At 43.2% G+C, this 18,626-nt stretch overlaps 2 protein-coding genes across 2 annotated transcripts; both read right to left on the reverse strand.

Annotated features, from left to right (window-relative positions):
* Window positions 1-3,185: 3,185 nt before the first annotated feature.
* LOC139558623 (peroxisomal membrane protein 11B-like) lies at window positions 3,186-7,853 on the reverse strand. The gene is made up of 4 exons (XM_071373868.1): window positions 7,351-7,853; window positions 6,662-6,777; window positions 6,335-6,536; window positions 3,186-4,935 (listed from the first exon to the last, which is right to left on the reverse strand). The coding sequence occupies exons 1-4, from the start codon at window positions 7,404-7,406 to the stop codon at window positions 4,518-4,520; spliced, it is 792 nt and encodes a 263-aa protein (XP_071229969.1). The 5' UTR covers window positions 7,407-7,853; the 3' UTR covers window positions 3,186-4,517.
* Window positions 7,854-7,952: 99 nt separating this feature from the next.
* LOC139558624 (GTP-binding protein Rit1-like) lies at window positions 7,953-18,329 on the reverse strand. The gene is made up of 6 exons (XM_071373869.1): window positions 18,189-18,329; window positions 16,108-16,194; window positions 15,193-15,249; window positions 11,238-11,311; window positions 10,023-10,214; window positions 7,953-9,433 (listed from the first exon to the last, which is right to left on the reverse strand). The coding sequence occupies exons 2-6, from the start codon at window positions 16,187-16,189 to the stop codon at window positions 9,203-9,205; spliced, it is 636 nt and encodes a 211-aa protein (XP_071229970.1). The 5' UTR covers window positions 16,190-16,194; window positions 18,189-18,329; the 3' UTR covers window positions 7,953-9,202.
* Window positions 18,330-18,626: the final 297 nt, after the last annotated feature.

Here is an 18,626-nt window from a genome sequence, read left to right on the forward strand (position 1 = left end):
TGCTGTTTCAGATCAAGGACTCTCATTTAAGCCCTGCTCGCACCAGATTTGTATTACTATAGAATGTCGGTTATGTAATTATTACCCCAGCATTTTTCCTCATTCACAATGGACCGTTATGATGGAAGCCTGGAGCCTCTTCTGGGCGTGAAGATATTTCAAATGTCTAGGGATAGCCTAACGACCTTCAGTTTGGAGAAAGTCAAAATAATGCATATCAGTAAGAACCAGGAACTGTAACCTACGCAGACATGTAATTACCTGACGTATTTGGCAATTTATCAATTCATTGGCACAATATCGTCCACTTCGTCTTTTAAAAGAGAAGTATGGCACTAGGAAAGTTGATTATATGACAAAACAGATCATTAATCTGTAGGCTACGTGCATAGCACTTTGTTTTAAGCATCCATTTTTTCCCATGTTCTTACCCAAACTGGGTGCAGCGCCTGTTAAACGCTGTAATATCCCTCAAAACACAGCGATGACGATTCGCACGGGATAAGTATTATCAGAGGACCTTGGAGTTTGCCGAAAAACAGTAGGTCTTTAGGACTGGGCTAATGACATTCCTGCCTGGTAAAAATGTATGACATGGCAGATTGGGACAGGACTAAAATTACGGATGTGTTGATTTGTGCTCGTGCACATAATTACATTACCTGACCTCCCGCAGTAAAACGTATCCTGTCCAAATAGGGCTAAAGAATGGCCTACCCTACACACACCTCCTCCACACTCAAGTCTGCCATTAGGGGCAGGTCAATAATATAAAAATGGCATCCTTTCCTCATCTATTTTCCTTTATCTGCACTGATGTGAAAATTAACAGGACAGGTGAAGTAACTGGACAGTTGATATTTCAAACCTTGGTTAATATCCACCACGTTGTTTTCGTTTAATTTTACTGAAGATCAGTAAGCTGAAGGATGGTCTCGCTACTGGTGTCCCCCAGGGCTCAATACAAAGTCCTCACTGATTATATACTAAACAAAAATCTAAACGCAACATGCAACAATTTCAAAGATTTTACAAAATTACAGTTAATATCAATCAATTGAAATAAATGAATTAGGCCCTAATCTATGGATTTCACATGACTGGGAATACAGATATGCATCTGTTGGTCACAGATACCTTTCAAAAAAGTAGGGGGGTGAGTATGCAGGAAGAACTGGGACATTTTCAGCTTCCAGGAATTTTGTACAACATGAGGCCATACATGTGGACTGCGGTTGTCAGGCCGGTTGGAGGTACTACCAAATTCTATAAAATGACGTTGAGGCGGCTTATGGTAGATAAATTAACATTTAATTATCTGGCAACAGCTCTGGTGGACATTGCTGCAGTCAGCACGTGAATTGCACACTCCCTCAAAACTTGAGACATCTGTGGCATTGTGTTTTGTGATAAAACTGCACATTTTAGTGGCCTTTTATTGTCCCAGCACAAGGTGCAACGGTGTAGTGATCATGCTGTTTAATCCGCTTCTTGATATGCCACACCTGTCAGGTGGATGGATTATTTTAGCAAAGGAGAAATGCTCACTAACAGGGATGTAAACAAATTTGTCCACTAAATTTGAGAGAAATAAGCTTTTTGTACATATGGAACATTTCTGGGATCTTTTATTTCAACCCATGAAACATGGGATCAACACTTTACATGTTGCGTTTATATTTTTGTTCAGTGCAAATTGCTCTGGAGAAGAGTCTGTTAAATTACTAAAGTCTTGAGTTATAGCAGTCAACAGCACTGGAGTAACCGTCAACACTTAAAATAAAGATTCAGCCAACAGATCTTAAATCAAAGGCATTTATTTTGTGAAAACTTTTTCTCCACACAGCAGCCAAGCCTCAGCACTGGTAGTACATTAGCATCAAGACAAGATTTCAAAGATGTTAAACATGGCTATAAAAATGTTCTCACTCACTGAGGAAAATGGTTGTAACAAACCGCTCCGATTCGCATCAAAACAGTTAAAATATTATTTACTGGATTATTTACAAAGCCATAGATTATTAGTTTTATTTGATTATGAATCATCAACAGTTACACCTCTACAGTGTGACTCGACTCAAAAGTAGTGGAGATTATACCAGAAATCATGTCCACAATTAGCCTGTCAAGGACAATGATTAAGATATTGTTTTGCTAGCTAGCCAGAGACCAAATGGCATATTTTGACTTCCAGCACAGTGCTCTCGTTGCACTGTAACAGTTGAATATATATATATATAGAGGAGAAAGTAAAATGTTTTAAATGAGCCGTATGAAAGATTTTGGGCTCCTGAGGGGCGCAACGGTCTAAGACACTGCATTTGGGGCGGCAGGTAGCCTAGTGGTTAGAGCATTGGGCCAGTAACCGAAAGGTTGCTAGATCAAATCCCCAAGCTGACAAGGTAAAAATCTGTCGTTCTGCCCCTGAACAAGGCAGTCTATCCACTGTTCCCTGGTAGACCATCATTGTAAATAAGAATTTGTTCTTAACTGACTTGCCTAGTTAAATAAAGTTTAAATAAAAAATCTCAGTGCAAGAGGTTTGAATCCAGGCTGTATCACATCCGGCGTGATTGGGAGTCCCATAGGGCGGCGCACAATTGGCCCAGCGTCGTCCGGGTTTGGCCGGGGTAGGCCATCACTGTAAATAAGGATTTGTTAACTGACTTGCCTAGTTAAATATAGGTTACAACATAATAATATAGCATGGCTTTATCCCACTGCTGTGTCATTGCAGCTGAATACTTAAATACCTATATATAGCTTAATTCTCATCTGGTTCAGTGGCTTTAAATGGCATGGCATTAATACACAATATTGATGTAATTGAGTTATACATATTGACTTATAAGTAGCTTAACAAAAGTACTTATAAGTAGACTAAATCATTTGTTTTTGGGTGAATTCAACAAATGATATAGTTAAATGGACTGAAATAGTAGATGCCCAAGTTGGCTGAATCATTTACTTAATTGTCATAATCACTGGCTCTGTAAACTCAATAATTAATTTCACACATGCATAAATGTTAGTAAAATACTCTAATGTGGACATATTACCCATATCAGCACAAGAACACAGCCGACTGGTTTGCTTCCCTATACCAGCCAATAAATGTCCCCTTTACCCGCTTATAAAAGGACACTTCACCTCAAAAGTCATTATTATTAAACATTTACACCCGGTATGAGAAAATATTTTATTGCACCTCTTCATAGAAATAAAGCTTTCTTATGTTATGGCTTTAATTAACTGAGGAAGATGTTCCACATATCTAGCTGTACGGCGTTCCTCAAGGATAACATTGGACAATAGGCCTATCTCCCAAACCAATGCTGTAGGTACAGATAATCCTATCCAATGGTATCATTTTGAATACTAACAGGACAGAAACAGTACGTATAGGGATGTGGAAGCACTTTCCTAATAGAGACCAGGATCCATTTAAAATGCTAATTAAGGTTATAAACTAAGTGCAAGTTATGAAAGAGGACAGTTAGTAGTATTTGTGGACGTGGTCTCTCCCCTTTGACAGAGAAGTTTGGACTTGAGACATGCAAGACAGCTGCTCCTCACAATCATCTGAGAAGATATTATAGATCATCAACATACTTGGGTTTGTCATGTGCTCCCAACAGCTTGTGAGTTCATTAAAATGGAATCCACGAGTTCATGACTCTGGGGAAGTAGATAAAGGGCCATCATTGTCAAAATCCCAGAGTATCCACCCACTGAATGACATTCTGGCTTTCTTTGTGCTGTGTAGCACTTCATAATGCCCGTTAGTTGTGATTTACCCAGACTTTAAAACAAAACTCCACCCAAAAACTACATTTCGGTATTTGTTTCATTAGTCCATTGTTGATATAGTCCCAAAATGTTTAACTTTCAAAATACAGAAATACACCCGGTATGCGGAATTTTGCATCATGATAAATGCATCATACAGGCTGTATTTCTGTATTTATAAATCTTAAACATTTTGGGACTACATCAACAATGGACTAATGAAACAAATACCAAAATGTAGTTTTTGGTCGTTTTTCTTTAAAGCCTGGGTAAATCACAACTGACAAACTTCATGAATTTGACTTCGTGTTTATGCGTCTACTCTGTGTGTGTGTGTGTGTGTGTGTACCATACACTTGCATGGGGAAGGTCCTTCTCAACTACCAAACCAAATGGCTTTTGGGGAATTTAGTGTTTGAACATTTTAGAGCATGAACAAGATACAAAAGATGTAATTCCAATACAAAGCTCAATTGCAAATTCTCTCTTTGATTCGAAATATTACTGTTTCAGTCCACCAACCTTTATCTGAGCTTGATCTGCTCAAATTGCTAAACTTTCCAAGCAAACAGTGTACAGGACCCATCATGCTGCATCCTTAGACACAACAGCACTTCTAGACTTCTACCAGCGGACCTAAAACGTTCTGCCAAAATGCCTCCTTCCAGGCTCGAGCTTGAGGAATGTTCGACTTGAGCTTGAACATTCAACCAAAAATTCTGGCTTCTTCACGGTTTGAGCTTGAGCCAGGGGTGGACGATGGTGAGGATGGAGAGAATAGAGGAGGCCAGGCCGCAGGCCCCCACGAAGCCCTGGCCGGTAGGGTAGATGCCCAGCCGGTCCAGCGGGATAAACACGTCACATGCATTCTTCAGCAGGTCCAGCAGCAGCGGTGGGTTGCTGCGCAGCACCGTCCCCAGCAGGTGGAACTGTCTGCCGAAGCGTTCAGACAGAAGGGGTAATATGGCCACAGGGAAGGAGGAGGAAGAGGGGTGGGGGTGGGAGAGGTCTCCGTTCTCGGGGGATGGAGAGGAGGTCCAGGTAGCATTTGACCCCCCGTGGGAGGAGCGGGCCTCACGCTCCATAAGCAGGCGGATCTCATAGGCATCCCGGGTTAGGTTGAGGATGAGGGCAAAGAGGTAGTACCTGTAGAGAGAGAAATGTGTAAGAGCGTGAGAGAGATTAATGTAAAACATGAGACAGTAAAGATAGTGCATGCCCAGAAGAGAGGATGTAGAAGACATTAAACAAAAGAAAAAGTGGCAGAGGGAAAAGAAGAGGGTGAGTTAGAGGTAGAATTAGAGAACAAAAGTGATAGAAAATACACGATATAAACTAAAATATGTCGGCACCCCTTCAATTTAGTGGATTCGGTTATTTCAGCCACACCAGTTGCTGACAGGTGTATAAAATCGAGCACACAGCCATGCAATCTCCATAGACAAACATAGGCAGTAGAATGGCCTTACTGAAGAGCTCTGTAATAGGATACCACCTATCCAACAAGTCAGTTCATCAAATTTCTGTCCTGCTAGAGCTGACCCGGTCAACTGTAAGTGCTATTATTGTGAAGTGGAAAACGTCTAGGAGCAACAACGGCTCAGCCGCGAAGTGGTAGGCCACGCAAGCTCACAAAACAGGACCGCCAAGTGCTGAAGCGCGTAAAAAGCGTCTGTCCTCGATTGCAATGCTTACTACCGAGTTCCAAACTGCCTCTGGAAGCAAAGTCAGCACAACAACTGTTAGTCGGGAGCTTCATGAAATTGGTTTCAATGGCAAAGCAGCCACACAAACCTAAGATCACCATGCGCAATGTCAAGTGTCGGTTGGAGTGGTGTAAAGCTCGCCGCCATTGGACTCTGGAGCAGTGGAAACGCGTTCTCTGGAGTGATGAATCACGCTTCACCATCTGGCAGTCAGACGGACGAATCTGGGTTTGGTGGATGCCAGGAGAACGCTACCTGCCCCAATGCATAGTGCCAACTGTAAAGTTTGGTGGAGGAGGAATAATGGTTTGGGCTAGGCCCCTTAGTTCCAGTGAAGGGAAATCTTAACGATACAGCAAACAATAACATTCTAGATGATTTTGTTTGAGAAAACCCTTTCCTATTTCAGCATGACAATACCCCCATGCAGAAATAGTGTGGAAGAACTTGACTGGCCTGCACAGAGTCCTGACCTCAATTCCATCGAACACCTTTGGCCCGCAGACTGCGAGCCAGGGCTAATTGCCCAACATCAGTGCCCGACCTCACTAATGCTCTTGTGGCTGAATGGAAGCAAGTCCCCGCAGCAATGTTCCAACATCTAGTGGAAAACCTTCCCAGAAGAGTGGAGGGTGTTATAGCAGCAAAGGTGGGACCAACTCCATATCAATGCACATGACTTTGGAATGAGATTTTCGACGAACAGCTGTCCACGTACTTTTGGTCACGTAGTGTAGCTCTAGGGAGAGAATGTAGGTAACAACTGCCAATAATAGGACAACTCAAATACACCGACTCCCAATACAGTTTAGGACTTAAGGTTCCCAATTATAAGTCACCTGAAGGATCTCTGGCTCCACTTGTCCTGGTCCAGTTTGGGCAGGAGGCCCGCCTTGCCAGCCCACAGCACGTTGTCACAGGCGAAGTACATGGCCTTGTTAAGGTGGGCCACGGTCAGGCAGAGACGTAGCACGCTGTCTGAGAGGTGCACTGCACGCTTCGCTGCTTCTACAGCCTCTGCAGAGTTCCCCAGACGCATCACTGGAGAGAGAGATGTGAGACCCAGGAAACTGAATTGAGGCACAGTGAAATACCAATGGAGAGTAAGCCTGAGCCATAATCCTGAGACACAGAGGTGCCGCATTGACTTACAAACATTGACTTACACTTCCTTGTTAGGCTTATATGCGTTTCCAGTTGTTTCACCATCTTCAGGAACTCAACGCCTGACCCACCCTTCTGGAGAGTGTAGCCTAGCAACGTACAGGCATACTGTGCAGCCCTGTGTGAACACAGAAAATGAATGTGTGTCAAAATCTGATTATATCTATTTTACTATAGTTTAGTCATAGTTTACATCTTGTGATGAATAACTTGGGCACAATGTTTTTCATGTCAAGGGCAACTGGTACTTTCATGTAGCTAGCCATCAGTATAATACTAAATGTAATTGGGACTATGCCCACTTGATAAGGAAAGGCTGGACATTAGCATTGTGCATGAGACCCCCTCAATTCGAATCCAAAAATCAGCTGTGGCGCAGTAATTTACCCAATAAAACGGGCAAGCAGGCAGTGACAACTGCAGCCCAAAACCGACTTTTTATAAATACATTTTTCGTTATTTGTATTTTTTCGTCCTCTAACATTCATATTTTGTATGCTCATGGATATCAGTTTACATTGACTGCTAACTTTCGTGCTAGCTGATATTAGCTAGCTGATATTAGCGGACTAAACTCCCTAGCTACTGTATTCGTGTAATGAATTTAACTTGAAACCTACCAGCTGATTCTGACATGACATACTACTGTCTGAGAAATCAACTCTCATGACATTTTTGCTAGCTACTGTACCTGAAAACGCGCTCCTTGGCTTGGCTCTGCGAGTTGAATCGAACCCAAGAGTCCATTCTCACGACAGGTAGACTACCACTTCCGTTCACTTGCAACCGTGGATTAGGCCTGTGCTTTGTTAGCTAGCAACGTTCTATACCGTCTTCTGGCAAGAGCAGCCCAGTGCTATATACACAGTTCAATATGTCCACAATGTGCCCCACACGTCTGCCAACAGCTTGTAAAATGTAGATTTATTTTTTACTTGAAAGTGCTAAGGAGTTAGCTTCACATCACCTTTACCCATGGACGGAAACAGTGGAGGGACACAATAGCGAAAGACCTTTCCCAGGGTAATCATTAGCTACGTAACTTAATTAACTGATAGGAAGTTCGTGCACAGCATATTGATTGTATTGTTCATGGCATTAGTCGATTCGTGATTTTTTTGCGCAGCACGCTATTGTATAAGCGATAGCATAAATTAAAACGAACGATTGTAGTTATTCGAACACAACAGTCAAACCAAGACTCATTACCGTGGATTATATTTGCTGCGAAACCTCATACCGCCACATGGGGGTGACTCACACACACAGAGGCCAGACAAAACACACAACCAATTTGGAAAAAAATGGCAGTACATTTTATTTTAGTGTGTTAATAGAAAATAAATTAAGGAAAACAATCATGATCAAGAGGAATAAAACAAACACAAAACATAATATACTCCCATATGTGGCACTACCAGATCCACGGAGTGCTGAAATAATAAGTGCACAACCGTTGTACTACAGGTCAGGGGGTAATAAAGGAGTGTGAATCACTCTGGAGAGGTACTGTACTTGGCATTATCTCTATTTACTGAAACACTATAAAACATTGTAAGATGACAAACCTGTTGTAGGCGGAGCAAAATTAAAATGCCAGCTACGCCCATCAAATTCCATTCTAGTGGACCATATTAGGCAATGCTGCACAGTAATGTCTTGTCAACATCAACACCACCTGTGTATTAAATATCCTCTGCAACTCAGTTCACAACTGTTAAAGTATTCCCACTGCAACATGGCACCAGCCCTGAGTACAGGCTGGTCAGCTTACAAACACAAAGCAATAACCCATGAAGGCTTTTCAGTTGAAATGGAGAGGAACCTCAATGCTATCAGAACATCTTGTTTTCATCATCTTCTATATTACAATCTTTTCATTCTTTCCATTTCCTTGGCTGGCAAGATACTCCACATCCTTTGGGACTCTCCCTCTAATCTTCAAACTCACATCTCATACCCCTTCGCATTTCCCAACCGCCTTTAAATCAAACTTCAAGCTCACTCCTCAATACCTGCCACTTTACCTACTGTATGACCTTCTCAGCCTAGTCTTTGCTCCCTTCCCCTCCGCAATTCCCTATAATATCTACCTCTCTTCAAGCACCCATCCCTCCATCTCTTCAGGACCGCAACCCCTTCCCTCCCTACATAGTTTCACCTAAACATCTCATCTCTGGCTCTCCATCAAAGATAAATGTTGTAACTTCAGGCAAACCCCACGCTGTCTCAGCATTTTTTAAATATTAAACACTACAGTCAATTGGTTTCATTGGACACTAAAATGCTAACGTCGGCTGTTGTTAAAAGCCAGACCCAAATTGCAGCACAATGAGCATACGGTACATCAGCATGGTTCCTGCCTTCTCTAATGCGCACAAGAGGCTAATCTCTTCAGTAACAATTGTTAGTTTAGTTGCCGTTGCAAACACTCATAATCTAACTCGGACAAGAGTCATTAGTCTCCTCGTGGGAGTTGGAACTAGGAATTGGGGCTGTAAGGGTACCACTGGAGGACTGTCGTATCCCACAGTGCCCCTCTCTCAGTGCTCGGAGTGTTGTTTCTTGTGGAAGGTGGATCGCATGCGGCTCCAGAACGAGTGGTTCCTCCTGTTCTTCCTCTCACTGCCGCGGACCGACTCCGCCTCGCGTTGGCGAATCTGGCGGACCAGGGCGGCGAAAACCTCGTCGATGTAGTAGCGAAATGCAGCAGAGGTCTCGAAGAAGGGGCACTGGAACTCCCTGGCCAGCTCCTTCCCCTCCTCTACTGACACCTAGTGGAGTGGAGGGAAATACCATTTTGAAAGCCAGTATACAGATAAAACCTACAGACATGAGACAATTGTTATATACAGTATATGTACCAAACAGTCATGATGTATATGTTACGGTAAGTGTGTGGATCTACAGATTCCCCGTCTCCTTGGTAAATCTACAGATTCCCCGTCTCCTTGGTAAATCTACAGATTCCCCGTCTCCTTGGTAAATCTACAGATTCCCCGTCTCCTTGGTAAATCTACAGATTCCCCGTCTCCTTGGTAAATCTACAGATTCCCCGTCTCCTTGGTAAATCTACAGATTCCCCGTCTCCTTTGTATATCTACAGATTCCCCGTCTCCTTTGTATATCTACAGATTCCCTGTCTCCTTGGTAAATCTACAGATTTACCGGGGAATCTATAGATTTATCATACCAGTCAGACAGGCAATCTGTAAATCTCCCAGTAAATGTGTAAAGATAGGCCTTTTGAATAGTAGTAAGATTTGAATGCTGCCAGATAGTGGGCAAAACCTACTTTAGTGCCAAGACTACCAATGTGCATCCCTCTCCCCCTCCCTCCTTCTTCCTTCCCACAATTCTCACCTGTCTGAGATGGGTCAGGTCAGACTTGTTGCCCACCAGTACCACGGGGGTGTTGGCGGTGCGGCGCACACGGTCAATGAGCTGCTTGAACTGGCGCGCCTCCTGTAAGCTCCGCCTATCTGTGATGGAGTAGGAGATGATGAAGCCCTCGCCCGCCCGCATGTACTGGTCCCGCATGGCTGTAAACTCCGCCTGGAGAGGGCCGTGTGTGTGTGTGTGTGTGTGTGTGTGTGTGTGTGTGTGTGTGTGAAAGAGGCAAAAGTGGAGCGAGTGATTAAGGACTGGTACAGAAAGGATAACAGCAAAATACTTAGATAACATTACATATGCTACACATACACCCACACATTCATGTACTGGTATGAGTGTGAGCGTGTACACCTGTGTACACCTGAGAGCATGCAGAGAATCAATCACCAATACATCGGTCTGTCTGTCCTACAAGCTACTAGAGGAAGAACATAAAAAATATTTGAATTTAGATTACTCAGAAGTTAAGGGTCACTTGAGACAGTGGACTGTCTAGGTCACTCAAAGCATTAGCTCTCTAAACTCAATGCCCTGTGTGTGGACACTTCCCTGAATTTGGTCCGGTATGAACAAACACAGTCATGGGCATGTATTATAGAACATGTACATGACCATATATAGAACATGACTAACATCATAAGTGAGCCATGCATGAGTCTATGCATGAGTCAGACAGGCAAAGACACGGTGCGGGGAACGGGTGAGAAAGACATATTATGTAAGTAAAAGAAGGGAGTAGATTGTGTGAGCATTGCTTAAACAGAAGTTGAGAAGAGTAAAGACTTGGATGTCATGACAATGAAGGGGAGATATGTTCTTCTGGGTTTGCTTTGATAAATAATTATCTTACATTGCCAATGATAAGTTATCATGCTAATAAGAATGATTGAATTGAATGTAATTGAGAGACAGGAACAGACAGTCAGAAATGATTGATTTTATAGGAAAGTGAGCATCGGGATAGAGGGAGAGGGTTTCCCCTCCTCTATCTGATCTAATGTGAAAAAACTAGACAGATGAAAGCAAATTCCCAGTCCTTCCAAGGTGTTTTTCCCCTATTGCTTTCACCTATCCTATGTTTACAGATCAGTAGAGGAAGGAGAGGAGGCGAGGAAGCCATATTAGACTATCGAGAATGAGATGGAGGCGTGACGTTTTAATGGAAGCCCTTTGTGAGGAAGTTACCTGTCCTGCTGTGTCCAGTATGTCCAGGTTGGCTGGTTCATCGTCGATGCGGATCTGTGTCTTGTATGCATCCTCTGGGAGAGACATTGAGTGGTATTTTAATGGCTATACAAGATAATTGTGTAGTTACGTCATAGGCCGTGGTTCATCGACTCTGGTCGATGCTATGCAGCGTGCATGTGGGCTTTATCAAGTCACGCCAGGTGTTCTCTTGTTTTGGACTTGCGGTTCCTTGTATGAGTTCTGACATTTCATGCTCGCAAGGTAAGTATTGTTCTTGGAACCATAGGGTCTATACCCTAAATGGGGCTCTGACAGTTCAGGCTTCTCGGGTAAGTATTAGAGGAAACTTCTGACTTCTGTAACCCCTTTTTGGAGCCGGTGGAACCTGTGTGTGCTTGGGGTGCCGTGGGCCTCCTTGTTTGGTACCCTCTGAGTCGGCTTGGGGAGTGATTGTATGTACCCATAGTATGTTATACAGAGTAACCGACTGAAAGGGAACATACAGTTATTAATATAACTAATGTTCCCTGAAGAATGGAACGAGGTAGAACATATTTTGGCCACACACGTCAGGGGATTTGTGCTCGCTGAAAAACAGTTCTGAATTGAGGAAATGGATGTGAGCCCTGGTATTATAGCCAGGAAGGCGGGGCATCCGAGGGTGGGCCTCGGCATCCATTGGCCCGTTAGGCGTGATTTCAGTTTTTCAAGTGAATATTATTGGCTGTTGACTCCCCGTAGTATGTTATACCTCGTTCCCTCCTTCAGTAAGTTTTGTTGATGGTGGTGGAAAACGATGTCTCAAGCGCTGCTCTAGAATCTTCTATAAGTGTTCAATTGGGTTGAGATCTGGTGACTGAGAACGGTCATAGCATATGGTTAACATTTTCATGCTCATCAAACCATTCAGAGCCCTGTGGATGGAGGCATTGCCATCCTATTGGGGCATAGCCATGGTAGCCAAAATAATGGTCTGCCCAGCATTTTTATATATGACCCTAAGCATGATGGGATGTTACCATTATTCTGGCAGTTACATCTATCTACTCACCAGCCAGTTTATTAGGTACACCCATCTACATTTACATTTACATTTAAGTCATTTAGCAGACGCTCTTATCCAGAGCGACTTACTAGTACTGGGTCGGACCTTCCTTTGCCTCCAGAACAGCCTGAATTATTCAGGTGATGGATTATACAAGTCAGACACGTTCCACAGGGATGTTGGTCTACGCTAACGCGATGGCATCACACAGTTGCTGCAAACTGGACGGTGGTACACCACCGCCAACAGCCTGTACCATTAACACCAGGCAGGATAGACTCATGCTGCTTATGTCAAATCCTGACTCTGCCATTGAATGATGCAACAGGAACCGGGATTTGTCAGACTCAACTGTCCGGTTTTGGTGATTGCTTGTCCGCTGAAGCCGCTTCTTCTTGTTTTTATCTGATAGGAGTGGAACCCGGTGTGGTCGTCTGCTGCAGTAGCCCATCCGTGACAACAATCGACAAGTTGTGCGTCCCGAGATGCCGTTCTGCATACCACTGTTGTACAGCGCCGTTATTTGTCTGTTCGTGGCCTGCCTGTTAGTGTAGCACATGGGGGTGTGTGAAACTTACTCCTCAGCCTGAAGTATGCCCATTGCGCCAGCATATAGCTAGCTTTTCACGTAGCGCTGACTGGTAAGACGCTTTAGTAGGGCAGTCACATGTCAGAGGTCCCGAGTTCGCGCCAGGTATGGGCCGAAACGGGAGGAAGTGGTACTCGCTAAGCAAGCAATGTGACGTCTTTTACAGCGCGACGTCCTTGCACGATTCTTGCCTTTCTCTTTTGCCCACAGGACTTCCACTGACTGGATTTTTTGTTTGTCGCACCATTCTCGTGAAACCCTACACACTGCCGTGCGTGAAAAGCCCAGGAAGGCGGCCGGTTTTAGAGGAACTGGATCCGGCGTGCCTGGCCCCGATGGTCATACCACGCTCAAAGTCGCTTAGGTCACTAGTTTTGCCCATTCTAATGTTAAATTGAACAGTAACTGAAAGCCTCGATGCCTGTCTGCTTGCTTTATATAGCAAGCCACGGCCACGTGACTCCTGCACTTTCCATGACAGACTGACCAGGTGAATCAAGGTGTTGCCTTACTGATGTCACCTGTTCAATCCACTTCAAATCAGTGTAGACGAAGGGGAGAACACAGGTTAAAGAAGGATTTGTAAGCCTTGAGACAATTGCGACATGGATTGTATGTGTGCCATTCAGAAGGTGAATGGGCAAATCAAAAGATTTAAGTGCCTTTGAACGGGGTATAGTAGTAGGTGGCAGGCGCACCTTTTTTAGTGTATCTAGAACAGCAACGCTGCGGAATTTTTCATGCTGTGAATCAAGAATGGTCCACCACCCAAAGGACATCCAGCCAACTTCACAACTGTGGAACGCATTGGAGTCAACATGGGCCAGCATCCCTAAGGAAGACTTTTGACACCATGTAGTCCAATTGAGGCTTTTCTGAAGGCAAAGGGGGGTGAAACTCAATATTAGGAAGGTGTTCCTGATGTTTTGTACACTCAGTGTATGTAAATACAGTACCAGTCAACAGTTTGGACACACCTACTCATTCAAGGGTTTTTCTTACATTTTTACTATTTTCTACATTGTAGATTAATAGTGAAGACATCAAAACTATGAAATACATATGGAATCATGTAGTAACCAAAAAAAAAGTTAAACATATCAAAATATATTTTAGATTTGAGATTCTTCAAAGTAGCCACCCTTTGCCTTAATGACAGCTTTGCACACTCTTGGCATTCTCTCAACCAACTTAATGAGGTAGTCACCTGGAATGCATTTCAATTAACAGGTGTGCCTTGTTAAAAGTCCATTTATGGAATTTCTTTCCTTCTTAATGCGTTTGAGCCAATCAGTTGTCTTGTGACAAGGTAGGGGTGGTATACAGAAGATAGCCCTATTTGGTAAAAGACCAAGTCCATATTATGGCAAGAACAGTTCAAATAAGCAAAGAGAAACGACAGTCCATCGTTACTTTAAGACACGAAGGTCTGTCAATACGGAGAATCTCAAGAACTTTGAAAGTTTCTTCAAATGCAGTCGCAAAAACCATCAAGCGCAATGATGAAACTGGCTCTCATGAGGACCACCACAGGAAAGGAAGACCCAGAGTTTTTTTATTTCTTATTTTTTTATTTCACCAGGTAGGCCAGTTGAGAACAAGTTCTCATTTACAACTGCGACCTGGCCAAGATATAGCAAAGCAGTTACCTCTGCTATAGAGGAAAAGTTTGTTAGAGTTACCAGCCTCATAAATTGCAGCCCAGATTAATGCTTCAGAGTTCAAGTAACAGACACATCTCAACATCAACTGTCCAGAGGAGACTGCGTGAATCAGGCCTTCATGGTCGAATTTCTGCAAAGAAACCACCACTACAGGACACCAATAAGAAGAAGAGTCTTGCTTGGGCCAAGAAACACCAGCAATGGACATTAGACCGGTGGAAATATATGTCCTTTGGTCTGATGAGTCCAAATTGTAGGTTTTTGTTTCCAACCACCGCATCTTTGTGAGACGCAGGTTAATGACCCAACACACCTTCAGGCTGTGTAAGGGCTATTTGACCAAGAAGGAGAGTGATGGAGTGCTGCATCAGATGACCTGGCCACCACAATCACCCCGACCTCAACCCAATTAAGATGGTTTGGGATGAGTTGGACCACAGAGTGAAGGAAAAGCAGCCAACAAGTGCTCAGCATTTGTGGGAACTCCTTCAAGACTGTTGGAAAAGCATTCCAGGTGAAGCTGGTTGAGAGAATGCCAAGAGTGTGCAAAGCTGTCCTCTAGGCAAAGGGTGGCTTATTTTTGGTGTGGTTTAGGGGGCCAAATTTGAGCAAATAGGAGTCGCCGTATTTTGATCAGAGACCAAGCACTCTCACCTATGGTGGGGTCATGGTCTTCAGGGAACCTGTGGCTGATAAACTGCATTATAATAGCTGAGGAGAGAGAGAGAGAAAGAGTTCAGTTTTAACAAGCTTCATAGGCACTGCATCAATAATCCAAAAAGGAGAAATCAGAAACAAACTACAGAAGATCAGAAAACAGAGTGGAAGAACGAGAGAGAGAAAGAAAGGGTGATATTGACATCATAATTCCTCTATACGGGAGACTTTATTACATTTCCCAGGTTGTATCACACACACACTTCCCCTCCCTCTCGTCTCGTTGTTGTTCTTCCTCCAGGCATGCAGTGGTTCACGCACATAGATAACACACACACACACACACCTCCGCAGCATCAGTGTACACCCACTCTAGTTTCCATGACGATAACTTGCACAGATGAAATCAGAATGACGCTTGTTTTTATGACCCATCTCTCCCTCCATCCCTCTGTATCCTCCCTCTCTCCGATGTTTTGACTACTTTGCTGTGCACCTATACCAGGTGAACTCTGCCAGTCTCCACAGCAACAGTAGCCAAGAAGAGGAAGGCGGTTGCTAGGCACTGAAGCGTCTTCCTGACAACAGGCACCCAAAAGGCACCCCAGACTGCCGTAGAAGGCAGCCAACGCCCATGCTTACGAGAACTCTGACTGCCTGACTGCACTTGGAGGGTGTGTGTGTGTGTGTGTGTGTGTGTGTCTCTCTCACATACAAACACCCACACATCTCACTCATAAAAAAAAAAGAGGACATTAGGAAAAGTAATGTAAATCAAGACCGAGTTGAAGAAGAATAGTCGAAGTCAGAGATAATATGTAAAAAAGAGGAGCAAGACAGAAACAAAGACATGCACTAAGTAAGAGTGAAGAGTACAGTTAAGTGTAATTCTGAGTGTGTGTGTGTACTCACCGCTCTTCCCCACTCCCCCCTCTCCCAGCATCACCAGCTTGTACTCGCGGGAGAGACCCCCAGAGCCTCGCGTTGACTCCATTTACACTATGAGGAGATAGAGGTGGTGATTAATACACATATACTCTTTACACACACAGGAACCGGCACATATTGACACCCCAATAATTCACATAAATATACACATACATATCCATTTTTGGTCCCAGTTTATTAAGCCCAGGACTATTGAATAGAACTGCAAAGGAGAGTGTACAGAGTTGAAAGTGACTAACACACAGTACCACACATGCCAATGTGCAATCTTGCCATCATGTGTAAAGCACTAAAGCTACTGACAAGAGATGAGGGAGGAGATGGAAAGAGAGAGAGAGACACACGCACACACACACTGACAAACTTGAACATCAATATCCATTCACTGTTGAAAGTCGAGTTAGTCAACCACTGAACCATACAGTAGATCTACTGAATAGCGATGAAACAGGTGAACGAGTTTTCAGGGACAGAAGTGGAGCTATACAGCCAAGTCTAGTCTACTTTGCCACCCTTAGAAATAAAAACTATTCAACTCATCAGATCCATTTGGTGTGTGTGTAGATTGATTTAGGAGAGTCAGATGACTTCAGTTTATTAAATTGGTCTACGCAGCAGCCAGCAGCACTCACGCGGAAAGAGGAACCGACTCGTATCGACTTGATGGGGCAATCATGTGATTTCTCGGTGGAAGGCGAATGTGTGACATTGACCACCACAACCCCAGGCAATGTCATCATACCTATTATTGCCATTTTCCATAGCGATATCGCCTAGCTTTCCCTTACCAAAAATACTATATTTGTGCTATATTAAACTTTAATTTAAATTATGAGAATAAATTAATTACATATTTATAATTGATAAATAGGCCTACATAAGCACATATTTACTTATCATTAGGGCCTAGGCTAATAACGGTAGACCTATGAAGGGATCACATTATCTCAACGATGGAATGCGGAGACAAAATATTTTACAAAGCCGGTTCATTGTTGTCAGGACAGAGGCAGATTGAACAGACAGAATTTGGGAGGTTAAAAATAGATGTTCATATCCGCTTGGGAGCAGCTACGTTTTTTGACTCGGTTTTATGTAAAATATGAGGTCTGAACTTCAATAACGCCTGACTGAGCTCATGTCCGTGCACCATTGCCTAACGTTTGATCCAAAAACACAAAGGAGTGGATGGTATTGTAGTATATTGCCGAGTTGTTGTTTCCTCCCTCGCCCTGATAACATCACTACACGGGCTACGTGATTCAAGGGAGTCTCCAGGCTTCAGATGGCTCAGGCCTCGAAGTTTGTTATTGAAATGCAGATTAAATATATACTCTCTGTACTAGCCTTATTCAACGCCCAAAGTTAGGGAATTTCATTTTTAGAGACTACTTTTATTGCGCTTAGTTTAGTTAAAAGTTTGTTGCACTATTGTCACGTTGTTATAGACTACAATGTTACAAACAGTGAGTCGGCTACAATGTTTCAGCTGCCAAAAATATACAAGATATTTGCTAAACAAGGAATGAGATTAACACTGTTTCAAATCATTGGATTTCTGACAAAGTCGCAGTGAAAACTGCATCCGTTGCAGTCACTGAAATAGAACAACCATTTGATATACTTTATTGGCTACTTTGAAACAGGATAACTAGACTTAACAGGATAAACAACAACATTTTAGAGGGCAATAGTGAACCTTCAAAAGACTGCTCAAGTAGCGAAATGAATTGTGTGGCTGTATGTGACATGGGATTTGGGGGGGAAAAGTAGCCTAACTTTTGTAAACTTTACATGTAAGATCCTTCTAAAATCGAGTGTAGCCTACGAACCGATTAAATGTAAAACAAGCTGCAGGGATTTGTTAGCCTAACTGTTTGCAGATCAGTGTTCAAATCAGACATTGAAAACATTGTTTCGTGTAATTACAAACGAACAAGTTAACATGAATATTGTTGACTGCGAAGAAAGCAAATGATTGAACATCTGCAAACATAAATAGCCAACTGACTTTATGCATGCATGAATAGAAATGAGCGACTCACCTGTGTCACAGAAGTTCTTTCCTCATAATTGCCGAAATTACGTCTATGGCCATTTAGTGCTTGATGTTTGATAATTCATGCCACCAAATGATAAAACTGTAAACAGCGCGAGCGGTCTGTAAACGCTACGTCACAGGGTCCCACCGCCCGTCGACTCAGTTGCTGTGACTTTTCAGTAGAGTTGGACGGCCTTGAAATGTACCTTTGAAGTTCAGTTAGGTACTGTTACACACTGGTAACGAATGAATAGGCCCACTAAAACGCAATTTCATATCTTTTAAGGTTTCTCGTAATAGAATATAATAAAGATACTACCATATTGTTGTTGAGAGGCACATGGTCAGTCAGGGTGCAGCATCCCTGGATGGGAGGCACTTTTGGGTTAACAGTCTTGTTCTAGGGCACAAAGGCAGTGGTTAGGACCTGGGATCAGATACC

Source organism: Salvelinus alpinus, chromosome 29, assembly GCF_045679555.1.
Source record: "Salvelinus alpinus chromosome 29, SLU_Salpinus.1, whole genome shotgun sequence".
Lineage (NCBI taxonomy): Eukaryota > Metazoa > Chordata > Actinopteri > Salmoniformes > Salmonidae > Salvelinus > Salvelinus alpinus.